Source organism: Alexandromys fortis, unplaced genomic scaffold (genome assembly GCF_014885135.2).
Source record: "Alexandromys fortis isolate MF-2015 unplaced genomic scaffold, M_Fortis_MF-2015_v1.1 scaffold_70, whole genome shotgun sequence".
Taxonomy (NCBI): domain Eukaryota; kingdom Metazoa; phylum Chordata; class Mammalia; order Rodentia; family Cricetidae; genus Alexandromys; species Alexandromys fortis.
The window spans coordinates 343,955-370,579 of record NW_026067955.1 but is presented as its reverse complement, the minus strand read 5'-3'; the positions used below and the strand labels follow the sequence as shown (position 1 = coordinate 370,579).

Below are 26,625 nucleotides of genomic sequence, written 5' to 3'. Positions count from 1 at the left end.
GTAGCTTTCTCGCGTGCCATTTAGAGACGGAGGGTAAGGGAGCCTAGATACCGCGATACTTGGGACAAGCTGGAGCTGGTGAGCCATGGAAGGGGCTGGAAAGCCATGTCCCTGGGTCCCGCGTTGGTGTGGCGGTGGGCGACTCCCCTCTGACTATGGGTCCGAGTGAGGGTCTTCGTATTATGTGTGTAATGTGGGGCCACGGGTGTGACCTCGAGCTCAGAGTTGGGGGTTAGCAGCTGCACCTGTGCCCGCTGACATGCTCCATCCTTGACCAGAGTTGATCAGTTTAAAGGCGACGCAGTCAGAACACCCACACTTGACGCTTGCCTTTGAAAAACTGCAGCGCCTCCAAAGAGACCTAGGAGCGTTCCGAAGTGCAAGCTTTTTTAAAAAATGACATTTATTTTGAAGGAGGGTTGCTATCACGGCGTGCTTGTGGCGGTCATAGGACCACTTGCGGGGCTCAGTTCCACCGTGTAAGTCCCGTCATTTATATCCAGGGCCTCAGGCTTGGCTGCAAGCTCCCTTACTGAGCCAACTTGCCTCAAACTGTGTTTTAAGTCAATAAACCAGAGAAAGGAAAACCCTGAGAGTGTTTAGCTGCTTAATCCCTAAATGTACCAAGCGGCATTTAAAAATTGGAGGGCAGTTTTTGTCCGAAAAAAAATTCCGGATCACTGACCATTGGAGTATTGGAAGCCAGAACTAGAAAATGGGCAGGAGAGATTCCCAGCTTCAGGAAGTGTGGGTGCTCGGGAGCTGGTGGTGTATCCTCAAGAGGTGCCCGATGGAATGGCAGGAGCTTTAGAGCCAAACACGTCTACTTCTGGTTTGAGGGAAGTCCATTAGAGTGCCAAGCCTTTTGACTGAACGAGCATTCCTTGCTTGCTCTTCCTACTGTCATAAGTAAAGTGGGTTTAGGTGCCAGGTGGTACAGGTTTTGGTGTAGGGTGGTGACATTTTCCTGGCTACATTTTTGCCCGTTTTGTTACTGGCAGATGTCCATGAATCTTTAAACTTTGAGCTTGACTAAATGAGAGGAGACTTACATGTCACACAGAGGTTCCCCCCCCCCCAGTGTGTGTGTGTGTGTGTGTGTAGCCCAGAATGCACTATGTAGATCACACTGATCTTGAACTCATGGAAATCTGTCTGCTTCTTCACAAGTGCCAGGATCAAAGGCATGTGCCATTAAACCCCACTTTTTCTTGAATATGCATAAGAGTAAGTTCGTGCCACGTTCTGTGGTTATAATACAAGTCAAGTAAAAATATAAAAAAGTGTTTTTTGCATATGCCGCTTAAAATAAAAGCTGATCTAGCAATAAACTGTAGCTAGCACACTGGTAATAGAGGCATCTCCCTGTACCTCTACCTCAGCCTATGAAGGGTGGAAAGAAAAATTAACCCTAAGTTCAAGGATAGCCAAGAGTAACTCAAGTTTGACTCTAGAGGCTTAAGCAGAGCATTGAATCGTATGACAAAACAAGCTTGTCTTTTGAGTTTTCTCTCGGGAGGGTAAGTGGTGGTGGGAGAGAATTAGAGTGTTCAGCTCCTGGACATGTCTGAACAAGCATAATACATAGGTCAGGGAACACAGACATGCACTGACTTGTCTGTTCAAACCAGTGAACTCGGTGTTTAGGACGGAGGGTTAGCTATCCTAACTGCCCTCCGGAGCCAAAGGACTTGTGCTGGAAGACTTGTGCTCCGAAGCCTCAGAAGGTCCATCACCAACCAGCTAGATAGACATACAAAAGGATCCATTTTAAAGTGTAAAAAAGAGTTTCTCGTGTTACTGTGTTTCAAGGGTTACATTTATTATGTAAGCGACGGATTTTTCCCTCTTTCTGAAGGGTAGAGAAAGTGCAGGTTTCTGGCTGTGGCTCTCCTGCGTGGCTGACCGCCCTGGTCCCTGAGCTCAGCCTGTTTGTAGTGACCTGCTGCCTGCTTGTCCTCTCTTCTCTGCTGCTCACAGTTCCTATGAGAGGCAGGAGATAGGGAAGTGAAGTGCTGCCTACAGTCACCCCGACTGTTGATGAATAAAAATTTAAAAAGCCTTTAATAGAATCTGGGTGGAGGAAGAGATTTAATTGGCTTAGAATTTGATCTTAGCAAACCCTTGCCAACTGTCGCTCCCCCTGGGACCCTGAGTTTGAACATATTTGACCTCACTTCCAAATATCAGTTAAATAATCTAGTTTCTATTCTTCAATTATAAATCAGTCTCTCTCCGCCTCCCCCGTACTCCCAGAAAATGGCTTTGGTTCTGAGCAAAGCTTGGCTAGCAGCTCAGGCAGTATATCTTGGGCCACAGTGCCTGCTGTGGGAACAGTTGGATGAGCAGGGCAGAGTCCGGCCTCTAGTTTAATTGACAGCTTTATGGAACATGACCCTTGGGAATTTTATCTTCGTAAGGTTCACAGACTGCAGAGATGAAATTGTGCTTCTGTTTTTGTAGGACTCTTCCTGTTCTTGTGCCATTTGGCTGAAGTAGGACGGAGTCAGGGTTTGAGGACTGACAGGTAAGTTTTGCTGGAGAATCAAGAATGTGCTTCTCATGGAACTGGGCTACTCCTGTAGAGGACCCGAGTTCATTCCTATCCCCTGTGTGCACACCCATGCCAGGCAGCTCAGAACTGCCCCAAATCCAAGATGACTGGATGCCCCTGGCCTCCGCGAGCATCTGCACTCAAGTGTACATAGTCACATATGTCCATAAAATTAAAAATAATTAGCAACAACAAAAAAACCCAAAGTGTCTCTCACCTGCTTTGATGTGTTCTGGGGAGCTGGCTAGTGGGTTCCATGGACTTTGTCAGTTGTCAACAGTGTGCGGGGACTTTTTGGTGGACTCATTTCTCTAACAAACCTGGTCCTGGTCGAGGTTCCAAATTATAGAAAAGATTCCAAGTGCTGTCAGCAGGGTGTGGGGGCGGAGGTCTCCGCATTGTCCTCTTAGCCTGAGGAAGCTGTTTCCTCAGACTCTTTCAAAGCTACAGCAGGAACTTCTCTAAATCTCTATTCCTCAAAAGGACTCAAGATTCAAGGGTTGAGGTGGGATCCTGCTCCCTAGAGGCTGAAGAGCAAGCAGCTCATCTCAGAGTCTCCCAAGTTCTCTCCTCCTCATGCCTCCTAACACCTTCTTATAAACTTTCTCCACCTGGCTCCTCCTCACAACTTCCTGTCAGCTAGTTGCTGACAGAGCCTCCTGACCACAGGTGAATTTTATTTAATTAAACACATCTTTGCATCATTAAACACATGTTCCAGAGCATAAACAAAAGTAACACACCTTAAAATAATATTCTGCAACAGCTTGGTGATTAAGAGAGCATCTACTTCTCTTGCAGAGGACCTGGGTTCGATTCCCTAGACCCACATGGCAACTCATAACCATCTGTAACTCCAGTTCCAGGGAATCTGACATGCTCTTCTGGTCTCTGTGGGCACTGCACACAACTGATGCACAGACATAATGCAGTCAGAATACCTGATGGTAACACATAAAACACACATAAACAGTAAATAAGTAAATAATGCAAATCTTGAAAAAGTGCTCGCAGGTTGAACTTTAGGGGTGGGAATTGTACCCAGGGAACCAGTCTGTGCTTAATCCCTTTTAGAAGAGTACCTCAGCTCTTAGGGTATATGCCTGAATGTTATAGGCAAATGCCTGTGGGTATCCAGGCACGGAGGGAGCTGGAGCTACTAGGGTTTCCTTCCATGCCGATCTTGCCCTTTTGGAGAACATCTAGGGTTTTCTGTCTTGTAAATAGAGCCACTTATCTCTGTCTTTTGCATTGACTCAGGTTGTACTGGAGGAAGCTTCAGAAACCAGCTGTCCCTAGCCCTATGTCTTTCATATAAACAGAGTTTTGAGGAGGGGATGATTCTGATCCAGGGCCATACACTGGGTCAGGAGTGCAACCTTGGGCAGGACCTAAGACTCATGCTTCACAGGGCAGGTTCTGCAGGTAATTAATTCATTCGGCAGATACTAAAGACTGAAAGTGGGGGAGTGGTGGTTGGCGATTCATCTGCTCATATTTTGGGAAATTGTTGGTAGGGGAGAGGCGAAGGAAACTGATGTATAAATCGAGTGAGAAATCATTGGATAGGTTCACTCTAGAAATGCGCCAGCTCGAGCTCGTCCCCAGAGTCTCTAAAGGCAGCTGCCTTCCACCCATCTCTGCCCAGAGTCAGCCCTCAGTGGCGGTGGCTGATGGAGTGAGGTGTGCTGGACCAGCCGCCAGAGCACAGGCTTCAGTGTGCTCAGCAGCCCAGCATCACAAGCAATTGCCAGAGGAGGAGCCCAGCCAGCTGCTCCCGCAGAGTGGTCTGCTGCCTTGTGTTTGGCTCATAGAAATCAATCTGCAGGTTGTCGCTCAGCCTGGTCCACAAATATGGGACAGGATTCCAGAACAAGTCTGTTGGCTGCAGAAGCACCCTTCTTGCCTATGGTTCCACTCATTTTTGACCTCATCCTCTTTCCAGCCCCTTCAGCAGCCTGCCAGGCCCACTGTAGTAACTCCCCACTCTCCACCACTAGCCACGGTTCCCTCCTCACATTGTCAGCTCCACTGCCATCTTTCTCATAGCAAAGCGCCAGGTTCTCACCACCCTTGACATTCTGGCCCAGATCTGATCATGCAGCCTGTCTGGCCCTTCCTAACCCCCTCATGACTCTTCAGCTTCTCTCTTAACCTATACCTTCTTTCCAGACCCTCTGTTCTCCTTCAGACCTCTTCACTTGGCAGGGTTATTCCTTCTGAAGTAATTTCTTTCTGTCTGAGAAAATGCTTGTCCTTCAGGAATCAGCTGGAGTGGCATCTTTATGTGACATGATCTCTGGCACAGTCACTGGCAGCCATGGCACAGGTATAGCATTGTATGGAGAGGAGGCCTGACTTGATCATCACACACTTTTCTCCCAGAAGCTGGGAGATCGTCTAGGGCATAGCACAAGCTGCATGTTGTATGACTGTGTGAACGGAAAGGAAGCCCTTTATTCTGTTTTAGATTCTAAACCTGGGCTTTCTAGCTCCCAGAAAGCCACCAGATGCCACATGGAACCGGGGGCCCCATGCCCAGCTGCCATACCCTCAATGGAGAGAAAGTTCCATGTTCTTGTGGGGGTCACTGGAAGCGTTGCTGCCCTGAAGCTGCCTCTCCTGGTGTCAAAGCTTTTGGACATTCCTGGGGTGAGTATCTTCTCAAGGCAGGTGTAGTGGCTTCTGGCGCTAGGGAGTCAGTGCTCCTGAGCCAACGCACTGCTACAGTGATGTTCTTTTCCTAGCCCTGGGGTGTGCTGAGGGCGGGACACACAGGAGATGGGCGTGTACAAGGTAAGCAGAAGGTAGATTAAATGAGATGGGGGGGGGGCAGAGCATGAGAAGACAGCGAAAGGGAGTGAGTGGAGAGTTCGGATCCCACATACTGACCCTGAGGAGTCATGAAGTCCTGTGGAAGGAGAGTGCTCTGGAGAAGGGCAGAGAGTTTCCTCATGCCCTGCTCCCATTTGCTTTTTCTTTTTCAAATTGTTTTTTAATTGAGCTATATATTTTTCTCCTCTCCCCTCCCTTCCTCTTTCCTTTCCTCTTACCCTCTTTTATGATCCCCATGCTCCCAATTTACTCAGGAGATACTGTCTTTGTCTACTTCCCATGTAGATTAGATCTCTTAGGGTCCTCATTATTGTCTAGGTTCTCTGGGGTTATGGACTATAGGCTGGTTTTTCTTTGCTTTATGTCTAAAAGTCATTTATGAGTGATTACATATATTTGTCTTTCTAGGTCAGGGTTACCTCACTCAATATGATGTTTTTAGACCTATCCATTTGCCCTCAAATTTCAGGATGTCATTTTTTTTTTCCGCTGTGTAGTGATCCATTGTGTAAATGGATCACATTTTTCTTATCCAATCTTCCGTTGAGGGGCTTTTAGGTTGTTTCCAGGTTCTGGCTATGACAAAGTTTGCTGCTGTGAACATAGTTGAGCACATGTCCTTGTGGTATGATTGAGCATCCTTTGGATATATACCCAAAAGTGGTATTGCTGGGTCTTGATGAAGGTTGTTTCCTAATTTTCTGAGAAATGGCTGCACTGATTTCCAAACTGGCTGTACCAGTTTGCACTCCCACCAGCAATGCAGAAGTGTTCCCTTTTCCCCACAAACTCTCCAGCATAAGTTGTCATCAGAATTTTTGATCTTGGCCATTCTTACAAGTGTAAGGTGGAATCTCAGAGTTGTTTTGATTTGCATTTCTCTGATGACTAAGGATGTTGAACATTTCCTTAAGTGTCTTTCAGCCATTTTAGATTCCTCTGTTGAGAGTTCTGTTTAGGTCTGTACCCCTTTTTTAAAAATTGGATTATTTGTTCTTTTGATGATCAGTTTCTTTAGTTTTTTGTATATTTTAGAGATCAGCCCTCTGTCTGATGTGGGGTTGATGAAGATCTTTTTCCATTCTGTAGGCTGCCATTTTGTCTTATTGACTATCCTTTGCTTTGCAGAAGGTCCCATTTATTGTTTCTCGCAGTGTCTGTGCTGCTGGGCTTCTATTTAGGAAGTGGTCTCCTGTGCCAGTGTGTTCAAATGTACTTTCCACTTTCTCTTCTGCGTTGCTCCCATTTTCATTTCTCCCTGAACTCCTGGGCTTTGCTCTCCATTATGTCAGGTGCGCTGCTTGTCTGTCAAATGCAGAAAGCCTCAGGGGACGTTCATTGCCCGAACTTCTTGTTTTGAACCTCGTTCCCTCTGGTGCTCAGAGATAGTGTGATAGAGCGGGAGATTTTTCTCCCTCAGTTCTTGGCCAGTTTTGATTAGTTTTATATATTAATATTCAGGAGCAGAGATTCAAAGACTGAAATACTGTCAGCTGCAGCAGGTGGACAGCTCTCTCCACTAGAATCCTCTGTGGGTCCATGCAGCCTCCTGCTGTTCCTGTGTTCCACCTAATGCCCATTGCTTTGGGTTGGCCCCTGCCTGTAACTGCCCTTCTTGTCACCAAGTCTACAAACCCTCGCTCACACACCTTCTGTCGGTCCCAACCTGGTGGCTTTATTCTCCTTTAAACTCATTTGACATAGGGCCATAGGCTGCTCTGGCACTGCTTATGTTCATCCAACACTAGTTTTGTAGGGCACACATTGTTAAGACATGGAGAGATTCATTTTCCTTGTGTCTGCATAGGCCCTGAAGTGGGGCCACTTAGTGGCTGTGTCTTGCATGTCCAGCAGAGGGAGCTCCTCTCACACAGATGACAGTTGTGGGGCCTTGTGGGTGGGGAGGACTGGAAAGGCTTGTTTCTTTACTTTCTACTAACTTCTACCCAGAATGTCACCTCCTTTCTCTAAGTCCCTCCCTCCCCCAGGCTGAAATAAGTGAAGAAGATGCCAACCATGCCACAGTCAGGAATAGGGAGAATCTCATGGCCGCCCTCTGCCTCATGAGCCCAGAGCTTTTGGTAGGAGCTGATTAGCAAGAGCCTGGAGAGCAGGAGGCCTGGGAAGGGGTTCTGACGCAGTCACCACCCCCTGGGGAGAGAGGGACTCAGAATAGTTCCTTTTCCCATAGCCCTAGAGCAAGTGAGTTTCCGGGTAGGAGGATGGGGGTAGGGAGTCCTATCCCAGGAAACAGATGGGCAGCCTCAGAGCACAAGGGAATGGCAACTCCACCACTTCCTCCCAGCCCACGCAGTGTGGGGGTGTGAGGAAAGGGCTGCCTGCTGGGTGGTGGCTCCACCCACCCCAGGCTTTTTTAGCCTGGGCCCTTGGGAGGAAGGACAGGCTATGTCTGGAGCAGGCCTTGGCTGCTCTTTCTCTGGCCAACTGAGGCAGCCAGAGGGCACCAACTGTGGAGGCCTCCCTGTCACTGACTTGACTCAGAGCCTGCCTTTCTTGTTCCAAGTAGGGATGAGTCCTCCTGCCTATCCCCCAGGTGTGGAGGGGGAAGGCAGATGACACAGTGACAGCAACTTGGCTCAGGGCTTGGCACATGGAAGCACTTAACAGTGTGTGCTTCCTGTCTGGCACCCCTCCTCTGCGCTATGTCACAGCCTTTGGGCCACCTAATGGCTTGAGGTATTGAGGTTATTGAGACACCAACATGGGAGAAGCCCTTGAAACTACAGCCCCTTTTTATATGAGGGTCCCTATGTCCTCATCCTGAAGATTGGCAGCTGGCTAAAGTCAGCTTTGCCCATGGGGCTTTGTGAGGTATTGGTAACCAGGGGTAGACCCTAGTTTGTGTGGTGGCTACTTTCCTCCCTTCTCAGCACTCCTTCGTCCAGTTTCTTCCCTGGGGTACTGAGCTTCCCAGTGCCCCTTTACAGCGGAGTCCAGGTCCCTTGGAGCAGCCCCCTCAGCTCTTTGCTGGGTTGATCACTCATGTGAAGAATGCTGTCCCTGGTTCTCTTGAGGACAACCAGCTTGTGAATAGACAGTAAGCATCTGAGTGTACGGGTTGCAGGTGGCTGGGACATTCTGTATACATCCCTGGCATGCAGGCATACACAGATGTCCTGGGAGAGCTGCTGGCCTGGAGGCTGTGCCGTAACCCCACAGCAGGTCAGAGAGATGTGAGGGCCTTTGGCAAGTGGAGTAAGCAGGCATAAGTGGTGGACTCGCATAAGCAGTTGAGAGGGGTCACCAGCAAAGCCCAGGCGCCTTTTTGTGAAGCCAGGATAAGACAGCAGGGAGTGGGAGGAGAGGCTGAGCCAGACCTGGTCTGAGTACTTGGGAGGTGGGGGCAGGAGGAACAGGAATTGTCTTCAGCTGCAGGAAACCCTGCCTCAAAAAAAAAATAATAATAAAATAAGGTCTAGAAATAGTAGCTCAGGTGGATGCCTAGCATGCAGAGAGTTTTGGGATTGCGATCTCCAGCACCACGTAAACCAAGAGTGGTGGTGCAAGCCTGTAACCCTAGCACAGAGGCAGGAAGACCAGAAGTTCATGATCCTCCTCAGCTACATGTCCAGTTTGAGGCCAGTCTGGCCTATGTAAGACCCTGTCTCAAAAGGAAAAAAAAAAAGTACGAGGGAAGAGGCATAGAGGTTTCCTGACCCCGGGACTCTGCTGCTTGCTGTCTTTGTCTTCTTTCTTAGCCTTCATCATTTTATCCATGCAGTGGAGAGAAGGCAGGCTAGCAGGAGGTCTGTTCTGGGGGTCTTTTTAACTCTGGCATTGGAAGATTCTAGACGCAAAAGCAGAAGGGACTAGGACCCAAAGGCCATCTAGGAGAATGTTTTGTAACTCCATAACTATTACATATGTGGACAGCATTTTCATCCAGGTTGTCAACTCAGTGTTTACACCTTGTGGGCAAGTGTGGCCTGAACCGGAAAGAGAAGACAGCGTCAGAGTTACTTTTCAGGGCAGGTGGCAGCAGGACTGAGGACAGAGGGGAGTTGGTAGCCTTTGGGTTTACAGAAAGGTAAGTTTCTAGCATTTCCATCAGGACACCCAGGGCTGAAGATGAGGATGGAGGGGCGTATGAAGTTGATTCTGCTTTTCCAATTAGTTTGTCGAAATACAGAAAAATTTAAATGTTCATAGCCTTTATTTCACTCCTAGAATTAAATCCTGTGGCTACAAAAGTTCACTGATATACAAGGATGCTCGTTATAGCATTGTTGATGAATTGAAAACAAACCCTGAGTCCAGCAGTACAGAGTCTAGTGTACTCAGGGTGCAGCCTCTCAGTGGGCTACTCAAGTGGATGGGAGCAATGAAGTGATCCCTTCCTACTAGTGTGGGGCATCCCAAAGATGGGAGGAGCAGAACAGGATTAGGCTATGGCCCACCTGTAACCTTAAGTGGTTCTATATACAGCCTGTTCCAGGAACAGAAATCATGCCTTTGTCTCAATAAGTTAATAAGCAGTTATCTTGCAACCCTACCTTTGTTCCAAAAGGATTGTTATGACTACCTTATTATGACTACCTGTTATTAGAGCTACCTGCAACCATACCTTTGTTTCAGGTCGTTACAACTAACATGTTATGATGTTCTGCTCCTGTAACCCCACCTGTTTTGTCCACCAAATTCCCCATTGGAAACTCTACCCCTGAGCTACAAAAGCCTTGTCTTCCTCACATCTAATTCTGACATCTTAAACCCTGCCTTAGAGGGAGGCTGCCCATGTACATGAAAAAAAAAAAGCTTGCTTTAATAGTTGTTGCTTTAATTTTGTCATGATGATTTGGTTCGGTGGTCTTTCTCCTTATGTCTTTGGGACTAGCAATGGCTCAGTGGTTAAGAGTGTATACTGCTCTTCCAGAGGACCTGAGTTTGTTTCCTTGTTGGGAAACTAACTCCAGCTCCTGGGGATCAGATCAGACCTCTGTGAATCCCCAGAGATACACACACACACACACACACACACACACACACACACACACACACACACAGAGAGAGAGAGAGAGAGAGAGAGAGAGAGAGAGAGAGAGAGAGAGAGCAATTAAAACTTAAAAAACAGTTTATTTATTTTATGTATATGAATGCTCCATCTGTATGTATGGCCTGCTGGTCAGAAGAGGGCATCAGATCCCATTGTAGATAGCTGTGAGCCACCATGTTGTTGCTGGGAATTGAACCTAGGGCCTCTGGAAGAGCAGCCACTGAGCCATCTCTCCAGCTCCAACAATTAAAACTTTAAAAATAAAATATTTAGCTGGGTGGTAGTGGCACATGCCTTTAATCCTAGCGCTCAGGTGATGGAGGTGGGTCTTGTATCTTATCTGTTGCTTTCATTGGTTAACTAATAAAGAAAATTGCTTGGCCTGATAGGACAGAAAATTAGGTAGGCGGAGTAGAGTAGACAGAACAGAATGCTGGGAGAAAGAAGCCGAGTCAGGCAGTCGTCATGATTCTCCCACTCCAGACAGACGCAGGTTAAGATCTTTCCTGGTAAGCCAGCTCGTGGTGCTACACAGAATATTAGAAATGGGTTAGATCAATATGTAAGAGCTAGCCAATAAGAGGTTAAAACTAATGGGCTAAGCAGTGTTTAAAAGAATACAGTTTCCGTGTAATTATTTCAGGTATAAAGCTAGCCTTGCGGGCGGCTGGACGCCAGGAACGTAGCCCGCAGCTCCTACAACACTCAGGAGACAGAAGCAGGTGGTGAGTCTCCAAGTTTGAGGCCAGTCAGGCATACAGAATGAGTTCCAGGACAGTCAGGGCTACACAGAAAAACCCTGCTTGGAAAAAAAAAAATTAAAAAGTGACAGGCCAGGTGAGATGGCCCAACAACACAAGATGATACCCTTGAGTTCAGTCCTCCTATAAAGATGGAAGGAAAGAATCAACTCCAAAAAGTCCTCTGACCACACATATATACCAAGGCATACCCACACCCCTAATAAATAAAACAAGTTTTTAAATGACGGGAATTTGAATCGAGATCTATGACATTTCATGTATTATTTTCATAATTGGGTACACCAACCTGTGCAATGCCTATGGCTGCCTCTGAGCTTGTCAGTTGGGACAATGTTCAGAGTCCCCAGCCCATTCTAGAAAACATTTGTTGACTCTGAATAAATGTCATATGGTGCCTCTGTTTTATCTCTAAGACTACCTGCAGGTTTCCCTTTGGAGGTACTCGTGGAGGGAGATGGGCTTCATTTTGTATCATTCAGTTAGACTTTTGTTTACTAACCTGTATTTATACTTGTATTCTTTAAGACAGTGAAGGTTGAGGTAGGTGAGGTATATTATGGAATATTCTTTTTGTTCTTCCTTTAAAATTTTTGAAAACTCTTACATTTATTTGTGTTTGTGTGTGTGTGTGTGCACATATATGTGCTAGTGTGCATGTGCCACGGTGTCTGGTGTGCAAGCCTGTTGACAACTCGCAGGAGTTGATTCTTTACTTTTATAATGACGGTCCTAGGAATTAAACTCAAGTCATCAGCCTTGGCCCATTGGCCCTATGCTTATATTTATTTATAAATCTATGTATTTACTGAGGCAGATTCTTGCTCTGTAGCTCAGAATGGCATTGATGGCTTGAATTGTAGGACTGTGCCGTGAAGCTCTACCTTTTTTTAGTGTTCGTCAAGGAGAGGTAAGTAGGAGAAACCAGGCTTGGCTTGGGTTCTTCCTTCTTTCTAGTTAATTTCCAGGTGGCAGCCACCTGTGGTCTTGGTATAGAAACTCTGAGACCTATATTTGTGCCTCAGCTAGCTTGGCTGGCCCCTACTTCCTCTACTTGCAGGCTTCTCACCCACAGTTCTAGGAAGCGAACTCCATGGGCATAGGTGGCAGCCATCTCTGGGCTTAGGCAGAGTGTCCTGTATTCTGAGACCCTTCTTTGATAGGGAAAACCCATACAGATGTGGTTTGATCTTTAGCAGTTTTCCTGTCTTGGGGAAGGGCACAGCAGGATTGGTGTTGCGGGGCCGGCAGATACGACTGTGAAATAGGCAAGCAAGAGACTGTTTGCCTCAGAGCTTCCTGGGTAAAAGAAAAGGGCCATCAAAGGACTGGGTTGTCCCAGTGGGCTAAAAGACCCCCTCAGAAGCCATGTCAGAGAGGATCTTACCCTGCCCGAGACCTCTTAGTGAGTAAGGTGCCAGAAAAGACTAGTTTCCTGATTCCTGTCATGAGTGAACTTGGGTAGAGTGAAGCTCTACCTTTTTTTAGTGTTCGTCAAGGAGAGGTGAGTAGGAGAAACCAGGCTTGGCTCAGATCTCAAACATGGGTTTTCTCTACTTGAACTCAGGAAGTTGTGAACTAGCCTCTGCCTGTCAGAATTGCATATGCTGCACCTCCTTGCTCAGCTAAGCTGCACTGAGGGCTTTGGCCACCGTGGCCTTTGTATGGTAAGCTCAGTAAATACTTGGTGAGGCCTCTCTCCTTGTGAGAGATGAGCATGCTTTGTTCATGAGGGCCACCTCTTCTCCTCCATAACCCTGTCTCCTGTGTGCCAACTACTGTTCTGGACATCAAGAGTCCTTTTTCCTCAAGTATATCTGCCACTCTTATCCCTGGGATAGTGCCAGCTTGTCTGACCACCAGACCATAGGCATAGATTTAGAACATACCAGGTCAACACCGATTGACCCGGTGTCAGGGTCCTTCACTGCATGTGCCAACCAAAAGGCCCAATGCTAAAACTCTGATGCGTTGTCTTCATCCCAGGGTAAGTACATGACAGATGTTGTTGGAGTGGACTGTTCCCATATTCTCAGGCATTAGAGTATCTGTTGGTGGGGCTGTTCAGCAGTGTAGGAAGTCTTGCTGGAGGAACGGTGTCACTAGAGGTTGGCTTTAAGGATCCAAAGATTCACATCCTTCTCTGTTTGCTCCCTCTGCTGCCTGCTTGTGACTTGAGATGTGAGCTCTCAGTTTGCTATTCCAGTTGCCTGCCAGCCTGCTGCTACTCTTCCCCACAGTAATGGTGATGCACTCTTATTCCTCTGAAAACATAAACCCAAATAAACCCTTCCTCCTCTAAGTTGCCTTGGTCATAGTGGTTTTACCACAGCAGCAGAAAAGTAGCTCCTACAGCAGGCATTTTCTCATTAAAGTCCTTGGTTCCTGTGGGGACATCATCACATGTAGCTAGAAATACCCACTCATCTCTGCCTGCGCAGAGATCTCAAGTACTCACTGGCCACCAATAACTGGTGGTGACCACACTAGACAGGACTGGTAAGGCATTTCCACTATTGCTGTGAGTTCTTATTGGGTAATGTAGGTTTGTGGCTCTCCGCTAGAGCAGTTGTGTCTCTAGGGAACATTGAACAATGTCCAGAGACAGATTTTAGTTGTCGTAACTAGGGATGGTCATGTTACTGGCTTCTAGTAGAGAACAGGGATAGAGACTCTGACCGTGGGATTTCTCTCACACTGTGACTGGGAAGTATTTCTGCACAGATTTCTTTGATTGCTGTCATAACCTGCACTAGACCAGGGGCCTGAAGCAGAGGTTAGGTATCACTGCAAACCCATGCCCCGCAATTCTCTAGGATCCCCAGATTCCAGAATCAGCAGATAAAAGGAAACCAGACTTGTGAACTGGTTTCAGGAAGGAATCTCTATAAATGCTAGACAAAATGCAGACAGCTTATGCAATCATGTCTGGCCAGACTTCAGTCACATCACACAAAGAAGTACAGGTTAAAAATACTCAATACAAAACCTAATCTTAAGAGCGGTCTCTAGGGGACCAAGCACAGAACTGCCTCTCAGGAGTTATGCAGTGTGGAGGAAAAGACGGTAATGCCCAGCTCTGTTCCTCTAGGACCCACAGGCTCTTCAGAGAAAGCACTGGGGGCCTCTTTCCTTAGGGCATTTCTGCACTGCCAGAACTCCTTGGCGTTTGTTGCCTGATGTGCATGAATGAATGAATGAATGAATGAATGAATGAGTGAATTATCTCTTCCTCCCTTCCTCTCCCTCCCTCCCCCCTCTGGTGTGTGTGTGTGTGTGTGTTTGTGTGTATGTGTGTGTGTGTGTGTGTGTGTGTGTGTGTGTTTGTGCGCATGCTAGAGTGCTGATCCAGAACTTACCCAGCCCTTTGCTCTCAGGACCATTTGGCTGAGTGAATGAAGATGAAATAACAAAACCACAGGATTGATGAGCCAGATCAAGTGCCGTCCCTTTAGAACCAGCCTGGACTTGCCCAGTAGCACTAGGGTTGGGGAAGGACATAAGGAAGGACCTTCCCATCATTCGGTCTTCACATCACTCCTTAGGTGAATGCACTGCCCCAGGAGGCTCCCTAGCAGTGGGGCTCTATACCCTGGAAGTGTAGTTAGAATGCAAAATCTTGAGGAAAGATCTCAAGCAAAGTTTTTGCTTAGGGTAGGAGGCCTAAAGGATGTCTGAATGGAGATCCTCAGGAGGTGGTGGGCATGTGCAGAGGCACCATAATGACTCTGAGATACTTTATGGCATGCAGAGAGGAAAAGAAGTGAAGAGCCAGAGAACCCTCTGAACAAGGACAGTATCAATTTGGGAATGTGTCTGAGCTAGCCCTAAGTAGTTTTCCTTAGAGCTGGCAAGAGGCGTGGGTATTACAGTAGAGTCCTTAGAGCTTCAAGAAGCAGCTTTCCTAGAGTAGAGAAAGATAAACTCACTGTTGAGGATAGGTGGGAAGCTCTTAGAGCTGAAAGCTAAAAGCCCCTTACCACATTGTGTAAGTTTGAGGCTAGTCTGGGCTGCACGAAACCTTGTCTTAGAATAAGACAGGTGATGCGTGCCTGAGCTCTAGGCCAGCCAGGACCACACAGTGAGACACTGTCTCACAGAAAATAAAGAAAGAAAGAGTGGAGTTCTTCAGTGCTCACTGGGAAAAGGCATGACAGTATCAATTTTATTCATGTCTTAGTGTGTGCATGTACCTGCAGAGGCCAGAAGACACTGGATCCTGTGAAACTGAATTTGCAGATAGTTGTGATATTGTGAGCTGCCAAGTGTATGCTAGGAGCCAAACCCAGGTGCTCTGCCAGAGCATCAAACCCTCCCTTCAGCCCTTTCGTTGTATCTTAGATTCGAGATTTGAGACAGTATTTTTGGGTTTAGGTGTTTGTGGTTTTTTGTTTTGTTTTGTTTTGACCTAAGATTAGAATCTAGGACCTCACACATGCCAGGTAAGCTCTCTATCACTGGCCGTATTTCCTAGCCCTACATGAGCTCTGTAATGGATATCTTCCTCAGCCACCTGGAGACGGTGTCAGGCTGTTTATAACCAGTGAGAGAAGCCATTCTTGTTGGGGATATGCCTGCTCAAAGGCCTTTGTCGATCCTAAGAACCACAGAAGATGTGTGTGACGGCACAGCTATAATCCCAGCATGCAGGAGGATTAGAAACTCGAGTTCATCTTTGGCTACATAGGGAGTTCAAGGCCAGCCTGGGTCAACCTTGTGTCACACACAAAAAAGAAGGGTACATTCTTGACTCTCTTCCCTCCTTCCCTTCCCCAAGCGTGTGGGCCTTGTGGAAGGTCTCTTGTCCTTATCAGTGTCTTTGGGGGCTACTGATGGTGGTACAGGCTGAGAGTAGCCATGAGGAGCAGCAGGATTAAGATTTTTGGAGCTGCCATAGTCCAAGCAAGCAAGCAGTGAGCCAACTGTGGTAGGTGCGGGGATTTACAGAAAATCCTGAGGGATTACAAGCCTGGATGTGGCCTTAGTAGTAGCATGGATGAGGACTTCGTGAGTTTCTGCTGATTGCAAACCCTGTATCCATTCGTGGGAATCGTGGCTGTAAGATGAGCCACCTGGGGCTTGGTTTGCTTTTGTTCATTTGCTTTTGAGACAGGGTCTTTCTGTATCTCAGGAACTCATGATCCTCCTGCCTCAGCTTTGTGAGTACACTCATGTTCTTTTTTCCTCCTGTGTCTGCTCCTCTGTTTCCCTCCTTCCTTCTTCCCTCCCTCCCCCCTTTTTGAGACAGTGTCTCACTGTGCCACAAGCTAGCCTCAAACTCTTGCTCCTCCTCAGCTTTCCAAGTGCTGAGGTTCTGGGCATTGCTGCCACACCTAGCTTAACTAAACAGGCTTTTTATCTGTTTAGTTTTTTTCTGTTATTTCCTTGTGGAAATTGTTGGTCAGACTTAGCCCCCCTGGATTGGCCTTCTGATTGTTTTCATAGTTTTATATTTTTGTTCAAGTATATACCACCATTTCTAGCTTTGCATTGAATTAAAAAAAATTGTAAAATTTACTTCTTGACTCCTGAGACAGTCTCACTATGTACACTGGACAGGAACTTGGTCTCTCAGAGATCATATTGCCCAAGTGCTGAGTTGAAGATGTGAGCTACCATGCTCGGCTGCACTGAAATTGTATTTCACTATCATTTAAATTTGCTAGAGTTCTTTCTGTTCCCTGAATAGTCCTTTAAAAAAAATAGCACTGATAGCTCATCAGTTAAGACAGTGTCTGCTCTTGCAGAAGGACCTGGTTTCAATTCTCAGCACCCACATGGTGGCTCACAGCTGTCTGTATTTCCATAGCGTGTCTGACGCTCTTTTCTAGCATTTGAAGGCACTGCATGCACATGCCATGGATATACACACAGACAAAACATAGACATAAGCAAAAAGAAAATAGCACTATGTTCTTGTTTCTCGGGTGCCCCCCTCAGCTCTAGCTTTCTCCCTCATTGTCTGTGAGTTTCTGTTTTCTGTTCAGTTGTTTAATCTTGTTCTCTGACCTGGAGGGTTTTCGTCAAATGGCTGCACCTATTTGGCTGTGAAAATCTGGGTGGAAACTTCTCTCCATTGCCAGCACTCAGCTGGGAGAGAATGATTCTGTTGAGGGTCCTCAGAATTTAATACCTCAAAATTTCCTTCCCCGCAAACCCCTAGTAGTCCCAGGGTCACTTGGGTTTTCCCGAAAAGCCCTCCCAGGTCTCCTGCCTGTAGACACAGTGTGAGGGCTCCGAGTGTCTGAGCATTCTGTGGGTGCACTTCTAGCCCCGGGTTCTGTGGCCTCTGTTTGATAGCTCACCTGGCTGTTAATGTCTGGTTGCTGGGTTGGGATGGAAGCTGGGAGTCTTTAACTGCCCTGTACAGGGTGGAACAGCCCTGAATTCAGCTCTGCCTCTTGCCTGTCCTCCAAGGTACTCTGCTCCTCTGTTCCCCAAGCTGTCCCCCTCCTCTCCTCTGGTGGGCTTGTTTTCAGTGGTGTTGTGGGCTCTTGGTATTTGGTCTTCTAATCTCATCTGCTAATGTTTCCTTCCACTTTAATTTTCCGTAAGTGTGTTGACAAGTCTTAATGGCTGTCATTTCCCTCCTCTGTTCTTGAGAGTTTAATTTACTTTACTTGGCTGAAAGCTTATTTTATTATTATTTTATTTGCAATATTGGCTATCAAACAAAGGGCTCCCACATGCTAGGCAAACCCTGCCACTAAGCTACACTGCTAGCCCTTTTCTATCCTTTGAGACTAGGTTCCCAAGGGGGCTTCTTAGCCTTTTGCCTTGGGCATCCGAAAAGCTGGGCTTATGGGCATGTACCACTGCACCCCGTTTGAATACGAATGTGATTTATTTTTACATTTTTGTTTATTTGTCGTGTGTGCGCATGCACTGCACGTATGTGGCAGCTTGAGGGAGTCAGTTCTCTCTTCCTACATCAGATTCCAGGGACTGAACTCTAGGTGTAGTGGCAAGTGCCTTTACCTGCTGAGCCATCCTGCCAGCCCAGAGAATGTGTATTTTGATCAGAAGTGTAGGCTATTATATATTTATGTTTATCACATTTAGAATTAATTCTGGCATCTGTATTTTTCCAGTGTTGGAAATTGAACCAGGGCCTCTACTACTGAGCTTATGCCCTAACCCTCTCCCCCTCCTTTTTATTTACTAGATACAGCCTTGTGTATCCTGGGATGGCCTTGAACTCTATATCATTATTGCCCAAAGTGCCTTGAATTTCTGATCTTCTGTCTCCACCTCCTGAGTGAAGGATTATAGATGTGTGCTACCATGCCTGGCTTTATGCCATGTGGGGATCAAACTTAGGACTCGGTGCCAGTTAGACAAGCGCTCTACCAACTGAGCTACATCCCAGCCCTTCATAGAGTCTCACTACTATGTAGCCCAGGCTGACCTTGAACTCATATTCCTCTTGACTTTCCCTTTTAGGTGCTGAGATTGCAGGCACGTGTCCCCACAGGTGGCCATTTCTGTTGTTTTATTTAGTACTTTCTACCTCTTATGTCTTCTCTTTGCTGCTTTTCCTTTTCTGTCCTTTATTATGTAGACTGCATTTTCTTCTCCTAGTTGGGAAGTTATGCATGATTGAGTTCATTATCATTCTTCTCCTGTGTAACTAATTAAGCCCACACTTGACCTCATTATCTTGTGTCCTGAAGACCCTTAGCACAGTCTCCCCCTTCCCTTGCTCTCCCTGCCTTGGTGGATCTGGACCACGGCTGGTTTCTGTGGAGAGACGGGCAGCCCTGCTTATTTGCCATTGTCTAGAACTGGCAAGACTGTTCCTGGGTGTCTTAGAGAGGCCTTCGACTCTCAGTGATGATTTGCTTTAAGGGATATCTGAAGATATCCCAAAGGTTTTTTGTGGGGCTAGGGATGATTGGTAGGAGAAGTGAGACAGAATGGACAGGTCAGTAATTCTTGGAACCCAGACCTGCAGCTACTCCTCAGTTTTCCCTCCGAGACGTCAGCTTCTGACTCCAGCTTTGTTCTCTAGAGTTGTACACAGTATGGTGCCCCCTGCCCTGTGTGATAGGAAGGAGTGGCGACTGATTGTGTGCAGAGGCAGCCTTGAGCCCATCACCAAGTTCTTATCAAGCAGGAATGTGAATCCGAGAGCTTTCAGTATTTGTTCTTTTTTTTTGTTTTGTTTTGTTTTGTTTTTTTGAGACAGGGTTTCTCTGTGGTTTTGGAGCCTGTCCTGGAACTAGCTCTTTTAGACCAGGCTGGTCTCGAACTCAGAGATCCGCCTGCCTCTGCCTTCCGAGTGCAGGGATTAAAGCCGTGCGCCACCACCGCCCTGCTGCTTTCAGTATTTCTATGGCAGGCAGGAAACTGAGTTTCCTGTGTGAAATCTTCCATTTGTACATTGGGTGAAACTGCTTATAACCCTGTCCAGGTGTCATGGCCGACTCTGGTCAGACACTTGTGGCCTTTGCACAAAGCCCTGGTTGTCAGTGATGCTTTCTGTCACCCTGTCCTAGCCGTCTTCCTGGATGAATGTCCTTTCCTGACTCTGGTTTCTCCTAAGGTGTGACTTTCCACTCCCTTCCTCACCCAGTGAAACTTCCTGTTTGTATCAGTGCATTCCCAGTGATTGACAAGGTGAAGACACACCCATTCTCCCCCACAGGAGGGCACAGACTTTATTTTCCCAGAACCTATCTGTAACCTGAGGCCCTTTCCCATACCAGGCCTTGTTCCTGAAGTAGGCGAGGGGACTGTGCTCTCACTGGAGCGTGGATGCTGACATAGCGTGCACACGCCAGCTGTCAGTGCCTTGCCTGCAGCAAGCAAGCTGTTGGCATCGGGCTTGGTCTGTGTCTCCTTGGTTGATCTCTCCTGCCTGTGGTAGGCTTGAGTATTCTCCCATCATCTGCCTCCCACTGCCTCTGGCCCCTACTGCCTGAGTGGCAGTGGCTGCGGCTTTATATACTCAAGGCAGTTGGTGACTCATATCTCAGCAGCCCCTTAAATAGGGAAGTGAAATGTGTATACCTGGCAGGGCCTGACCTTTGAGTGACAGCGGAAGTAGCTGTGTAAACATTGCTAAGGGGAAGTCTTGTTCACCACCAGGCTAAGGAGAGCATCCGCCTGCACTCGCCCTCTTGTGGCCTCTATGCCTGTGACTCTAGTAACTTTTTTTCTTTCTCTTCTCCCTAGCTGGAAGTCACAGTGGTAACCACTGAGAGAGCCAAACATTTCTATAGCCCCCAGGATGTTCCTGTCACCCTCTACAGTGATGCTGACGAATGGGAGGTCAGTGCTGGGCCCATTGCTTTTCTTCCAGGAGGACAGAGCTATCTTCCTTCCAGCCTATGGTCCTGGCTGCTGGAGCACAGTCTGGGCTCAAGTCAGTGGTCAGGGCCATCTGGGTAGAGGCAATGAGGAAAACATCTGTCTGGTTTCTGGCCTGCAGGAGGCCTGTAGTCCCGCCTTCCTCAGGCCGAGCTCAGCTTTGGCCCAGTGCCTGGGGTTGAGTGTCCTTGTACTTATCTGGGCTGATGAAACCACAGAGGAGCTCTGTTCCCACCACCCTTGTCCATGTGGCTCTCAGTGTCAAGGCTATCCAGAGTGCTTCACTTCCCACGGCCGCTGGCCATGCCTCTGCCCTCCTGCAGAGGGGTGGGCACCAGCTGATTTGCCAGGCGCGCAGTGTGGGCCTCATAGGGCTGCCCTGCCAGGCATTTTAAAACATTCCCAGCCTTGAACATTTCTGGCTGGCTTGCCCTCCCGTCCTCCCCTCCCCCCTTCATTTCTCATCGCCCCAGAGCCCTACTGGCTTGGACAACTCAAGCATCCGCCTCAAGCAGACAGGCCAGGAGTTCCCTGCCAGATGTCAGTTCTCTTGAAAACCAAACCATAAAGGGAATAAGCTCAGAGAGACAAGGAGCGTTTGTTTCCTCAGGCCTGGTTTCTGTCAAATTGCTGGTTCCATGGCCAATGCTTGCCAGCTTGACTGTGAGAGGGGACAGTGGAAAACTTTGAGGGAGAGCTAGGTGGTTTCCTTGGGTTTCTCTACTTATTGTACCTGGCCTATTTGGCCATCATCCCCTCCCCACACACACACACTGAGAGTGACTGGGTTGATGGCCCCCATTGCTTTCTTTTGGCAGATGTGGAAGCGCCGCTCTGACCCAGTTCTCCACATTGACCTGCGAAGGTGGGCTGACCTCATGCTGGTGGCTCCCCTTGATGCCAACACTCTGGGGAAGGTGGCCAGTGGCATCTGTGACAACTTACTTGTGAGTGACTCCCAGTGTCTTTCCTCCCCAGCCTTGCTCCCAGTTTGCTGAGTGGCAGATCTCACTACAGAAGTAAATCTGTTATTATTGGGTGCAGGTCTGTTGAGTAGCCCCTGCCCTGGGCCTTTAGCACAGAGGCTGCAGGGCTGGGCCCGATGGATCGTCTGACTTTGCCAGTGCTATCTGGGGCTGTCCACCTCTCTCCTGCCCTCAGTGGTCAGCCCCCTGCTCTCCCATCTTCCCTCACCATAGGCTGCCCTCCGCATGCACCTCCATTGGTTTCCATCTGTTCTGCCTTCCCCCCAGAGTCTAGAAACACTGTACACTCTACTAAGAGTGTCTGCTTCCTCGTGCATCTCACATGCTTATTTCTCTAGAGTCATTTGAGCCCCAAATCTAAAACCCAATTCTCACGTCTATCAGAGAAAGCTTGGAAAGAAACGGGAAAAAAAGGTGAGAAGCGATTGCCAGGTTGGCTTTTGCCGTGAGACTTCTTGGGAGCCGCTCCCTTAGAAAGCATCTGCCTTTCTTTACGTGATCATCCTGAGGTCTTATGGTCAACTCCTCCCTGCATTTCTTGACCTTTCACCTCCCATGTTCTGGGAGTTTATACTGAGGTCTGAGAGAGACTTGTGATCACCCATGTAGGCAGGAGGAGTACTCCATGTTGACTGCTGTAGTCTTAAAAGACCCCATTAGTTTGTGGAGTGTGCTTGGTGTTGGGCATTAAGTAGGCATTTACTAATACTACTTGTATGTGGTGGGAGGTAATTTTTCATAAATATTTTTGTTTGAATTTATTTGTGCGTGTGTGCGTGTGTGAGAGAGAATACAGACTTGTCTCAAACTTTTGGTAGTCCTCTGCCTCTGCCTTCTGAATACTGGGATTACAGGTGTGTATTACTACACTCAGCTTGGTTTTAGAGTTGAAAATGGTGAAGAAGGGAATATTGGAGATACATCAGGAGCTTTAGAAGGTCACATATGAAATTAATATCCTCTCATCTGGGCCTGGTGGCATAAGCCTGTGTAGTCCTGGCAGTTTAAGAGGCTGAGGCAGGAAGATCAAAAATTCAAGGCCTGTGTGGGCTTCAGAACAACTCTCTAAGTAGAAAGTGAAAAGAGGGCTGGAGACGTAGCTCAGTGGCAGAATGCTTGTGTATTGAGTGTGAAACCTCACGTTTACTCAGCCCCTGTCTGCTTATTAGGAGCTTTTCAGCTTCTCTTCCGGGAAGCTGCTGGTGACTTATGAACGTAGGATGGGAGGAACACCAGGCTGATGCTGTGGCTGGGAGCAGTCTGGGTAGACAGAGAAGCAGAGCCAGGTACAGTAGGTCCTTGCTGCCCAGAAGGACTGGGACTGGGCAGCAGGGCACTAAAACAGGTGAGGGAGTTGCTCGGCCATGTACCCCAAATCCCTGGACTTTCATTGGCAGGTTAGCAGCAGCTGATGTGGTAGAACATACCAACCTCAGAGCTGAACCCCAGCCAGCTCTCTTAGGGCTTTTCCTACCTCTGAAACTCAGGTCTCCCCTCCTTTTTGTTGTTGTTGTTAGCATTATTGTTATTATATGCCAAGCTTTTTTTTTTTTTTCAAATATAGCCGGTAGCTGAGCTGGAGAGATGATTCAGTGGTTAAGAGAACTAGATGTTCTTCCAGAGGATCCAGGTTTGATTCCCAGCACCCACATGGTGATTCACAACTGTCTGTAACAATCTGAGACCTTCTTTTGGCCTTCATGGTCAGCAGGCACACATGTAATGTACAAACATACATGCAAGTCAAAATACCCACATACATATAAAACAAATATAATCTCACATAGCCCACTGGCCTTGAAATCCCGATCATCTTGCTTTCCCCTCCTAAGTGAGGGCCTGGCTCCTACTCCCTATCTTTGAGGTTCTCTTCTTCGGGATTGGCTGAACAGTGGAGCATGTCTCCAAACTAACCATTCTCCTCAAACAGCTTCACCTGAACACAGATGTTTCAGACAATGTCTGGTGTTACGGTTTGAACTGTAAGCATCCTTGGTTGTGGGGCTACCTTCTGCTCAGTGGGTATCTTCTTAGAATCCTGAAAGGAAGCTCAGCCTGCTTCCTCTTTCCAAACTGCCTGTCTCCATTGGAAAGGTGCTGGAGAGCAGCTTCCTGTTAACGTCATTCTGCAGTCCTGCTCTCTCTCTCTCTCTCTCTCTCTCTCTCTCTCTCTCTCTCTCTCTCTCTCTCTGCTCTGGCCTCTCCTCTGCTGAGCTGTCAGATCCAGAAAGAGGAGGTGATTCCCCAGGCTTGACAGTCTGGCTCAGTGCAAGTCTCTTGACTAGGATCCAGCCTTCTGCCCTGCCTGAACAGGTTCCCAAGGGCAAGGCTGAGGCACTGAGTGCGGTGCCAGCCACGGCTGTGGGAACCAGTGTCCTCCTCTCCCTTCGTACGCTAGTTGCTTTAGAGGAGCTGTGGTTTGTCCAGGACGCATTGAGCTCCCTGTCAGACACTGGGGAAGCAGTCCTGTCAGAGAAGGTCAGGGTTCTGGCTGTGGGTGGTGTGCTCTACTTTGAGAGTGCTTAGAACCCAGCCCAGTCCCATCCCCACCCTGACACCATCAAGGGCCTCCTCTGGGTTTACAGAAGCTGCAGGTGGCACAGAGCCAAGAGGAAGTGTGACTGGAATTGTCCACTCATAGCCAGGTTGTCGTATTGAGAGCAGTTGGTGGGAAACCAACTCTGGTGTCTGGGATGACGCAAGCAGCCAGATTCTGAGGCTATTTTTTTTTTGTCCCAGGAGAGGGTAACGGCACTGAGGGACAGGCACTGGCTCTGGTCTGTATGTTGCATTGTTCTCTGCTCCCTCCTTCTTTCCCCAAAGGACTTTATTTCTGGGAATGGGTGTCACAATTACTGTCTCCCCAGGAGCTTTCAGGAGGAGGTGCCTGATGTGGTCGGAGCACAGGAGCTATTTCTTTGGGAGGTGGTCCCTGACCTCCTGAGGCTGTGCCTTTGTTGTAGAGCCGAAACTTAGCGCTAGGCCCTCAACTAAGAACTTTGAAAGCTTTCACACTTCCGCTAGGATCTGGGGTACCCACCTCTAATCCCACCACCTAGGAAAACAGGAGACCAAGAGTTCAAGGTCATCTGTTACATAGCCAGTTCAGAGGCCAACCTGAACTACGCGAGGCTCTGCCTCAAAACATCACTGCCAATACTGCATAGCCATCAAAAGCATTCACGTTCTGTTTTAGCTTTATATTTATTTATTTAGACAGGGTTTCTCTAGCCTTTCTGGCCTGGAACTTGCTGTACCTAAATGTAACCTTGGGCAACTGTTTATCAGTCAGGGAGTTGCAGCTTGCTCCTCTGTGAACAGGGACAGGACTTTCCTTATAGGGTTACAGAAAGGATTCTTGAGATATTGGGTGAGAAAAGGTACCACGTGTTGGATGTTTTCATTCTCAGGGTTTATTTGACCTAGAAGTAGAGCTGTTGTTGAGGAGAGCACGAACAATCTGGTTCCTGGCCTTCCAGTGAATAGTGAAGCTAGCCTCCTGCCCCTAGGATTGCTTCCCAGCCCTGCAGTTGTGAGCTTGGGTAAAGGCTTAGACTGGTGGGCAAGGAGATTGCATACAGAGTGGAGATCTGTTGGAGGTATCGGGGGCATTGTGGGTGCTGACTGAGTATCTCCTGTGTCCAGGACTATGCCAGAGCCTGAAGGGAAATAATGTGGACTAAAGAGACAGCCCCTCCCCGCTTAAGGATGCAAGAACAGATCTGTGTAGGTGTGTGACACAGCCATCCCTAGTCAACAGCTGTTTTGCTGACTGAGGCTGGAGGACAGTAGGAGACTCAGGGTACTGAGGAAGGGTGGTAGGCAGAGCGTTCCCCTCTTCTTCACAGACCTGTGTCATCCGGGCCTGGGACCTCAGCAAGCCTCTACTCTTCTGCCCCGCCATGAACACCGCCATGTGGGAGCACCCTCTCACCGCACAGCAGGTGGGCCAGCTCAAGGCCTTCGGCTATGTGGAGATTCCCTGTGTGAGCAAGAAGCTGGTGTGTGGAGACCAAGGTGGGTTTGTTGCCTTACTCAGCCCAGAGCTATAGAAGGGGCCCTGCTTTGGGGTCACCTTTAGGTTCTATGGTTCAGTGGTTCTCTGGCCCTTATGACCTTGGATAGAACCATTTTTTTTTAGCTCAGCTCTCATCTGGTAATGGACAGAGTGCTAATTCTTGCTTCTCAGGTTCATTAGACTGGAGGAGACAGATGTGTGGAGTGTTGGTAGAGTTCCTCATAGTAGAACAGCACTGCTGTTGGAGTGACCCCAGGGCCTGTCCTGGGATAACTGGGAAGCGGTATGGTGGAGCTGGGCTTGGGCTTCCCAGGCCTAGGATGTGGGTGAAGTGCACAGGGGAGATCTGAGTAGCAGCCACAGGCACAGATGAACTTTGCTTCCAGGTCTAGGAGCCATGGCCGAGGTGGAGACCATTGTGGGGAAAGTGAAAGAAGTACTCTTCCAGAGCGGGGGCATCCAGCGGAGTTGAACTGGGGTTTCTGTCCTGGTGTCTGTGCACCCAGTGAATTCAGCCTGAGCTGCTGAAGAGGGAAATCACCACAGCACGAAGAGCCTGTGTTCGTGAGGAGGGGCTGGCATGCACCTTCTCAGAGCTCCCTGGGGACCGACCTTCTCCAAGTTAAACAGAACTACAGACCCAGGGCCTACCTTCTTCCAACCAGGATTTGCCTGCTTTCCTGGGGCCCTCCCGTGTCTTCCTGGGATAGGCCCTGAAAGCTGAAGCTGGGCAATCATGTTACTACTGGAAGAATAATCAGATGATTGAGAACCTCCTGCTTAGAAATGCTTTCCGGAACACGATGGCTGACGCTGGGCATGGTGGCTCATGTCTATAATCTTAACACTCAGAAGGCTGAGGCAGGATTGCCACAGCTTTGAAATTGGCTTGGGCTACAGAATGAGCCAGGCCCGTGAGTGTGACAGCCTATTTCAAAACAAAAATAACAAGAAGAAACACCATAGCTCAAGATCCCTGGCACAGCAGGCTCCTGATCGGGCCTTGGAAGCTTCCATTCTTTGGTGCTCCGGTGTCACACAGAATCAGGAAGTCTGTGAGGTGGCAAGACTCTTCACATTTCTCACAGACTGTACTGGGAGTCGGGGCAGGGACGGTTCTGGGAAATAAAAGTGACCTTAGGAGA

General features: G+C 48.1%; 1 protein-coding gene across 9 annotated transcripts; it reads left to right on the top strand.

The window, feature by feature from the left end:
* Ppcdc (phosphopantothenoylcysteine decarboxylase) lies at nt 1-26,625 on the top strand. 9 transcript variants are annotated; one of them, XM_050152073.1, is made up of 8 exons: nt 22-78; nt 2,464-2,527; nt 3,815-3,979; nt 5,025-5,206; nt 20,342-20,437; nt 21,295-21,423; nt 25,311-25,479; nt 25,867-26,625. In XM_050152073.1, exons 3-8 carry the CDS (start codon nt 3,892-3,894, stop codon nt 25,950-25,952), a joined length of 750 nt encoding a protein of 249 aa, XP_050008030.1. In that variant the 5' UTR covers nt 22-78; nt 2,464-2,527; nt 3,815-3,891; the 3' UTR covers nt 25,953-26,625. The 9 variants fall into 9 exon arrangements, with proteins under 9 accessions (XP_050008034.1, XP_050008037.1, XP_050008030.1 ...); XM_050152075.1 differs by lacking the exon at nt 22-78 and adding an exon at nt 170-184; XM_050152074.1 differs by lacking the exon at nt 22-78 and adding an exon at nt 195-479.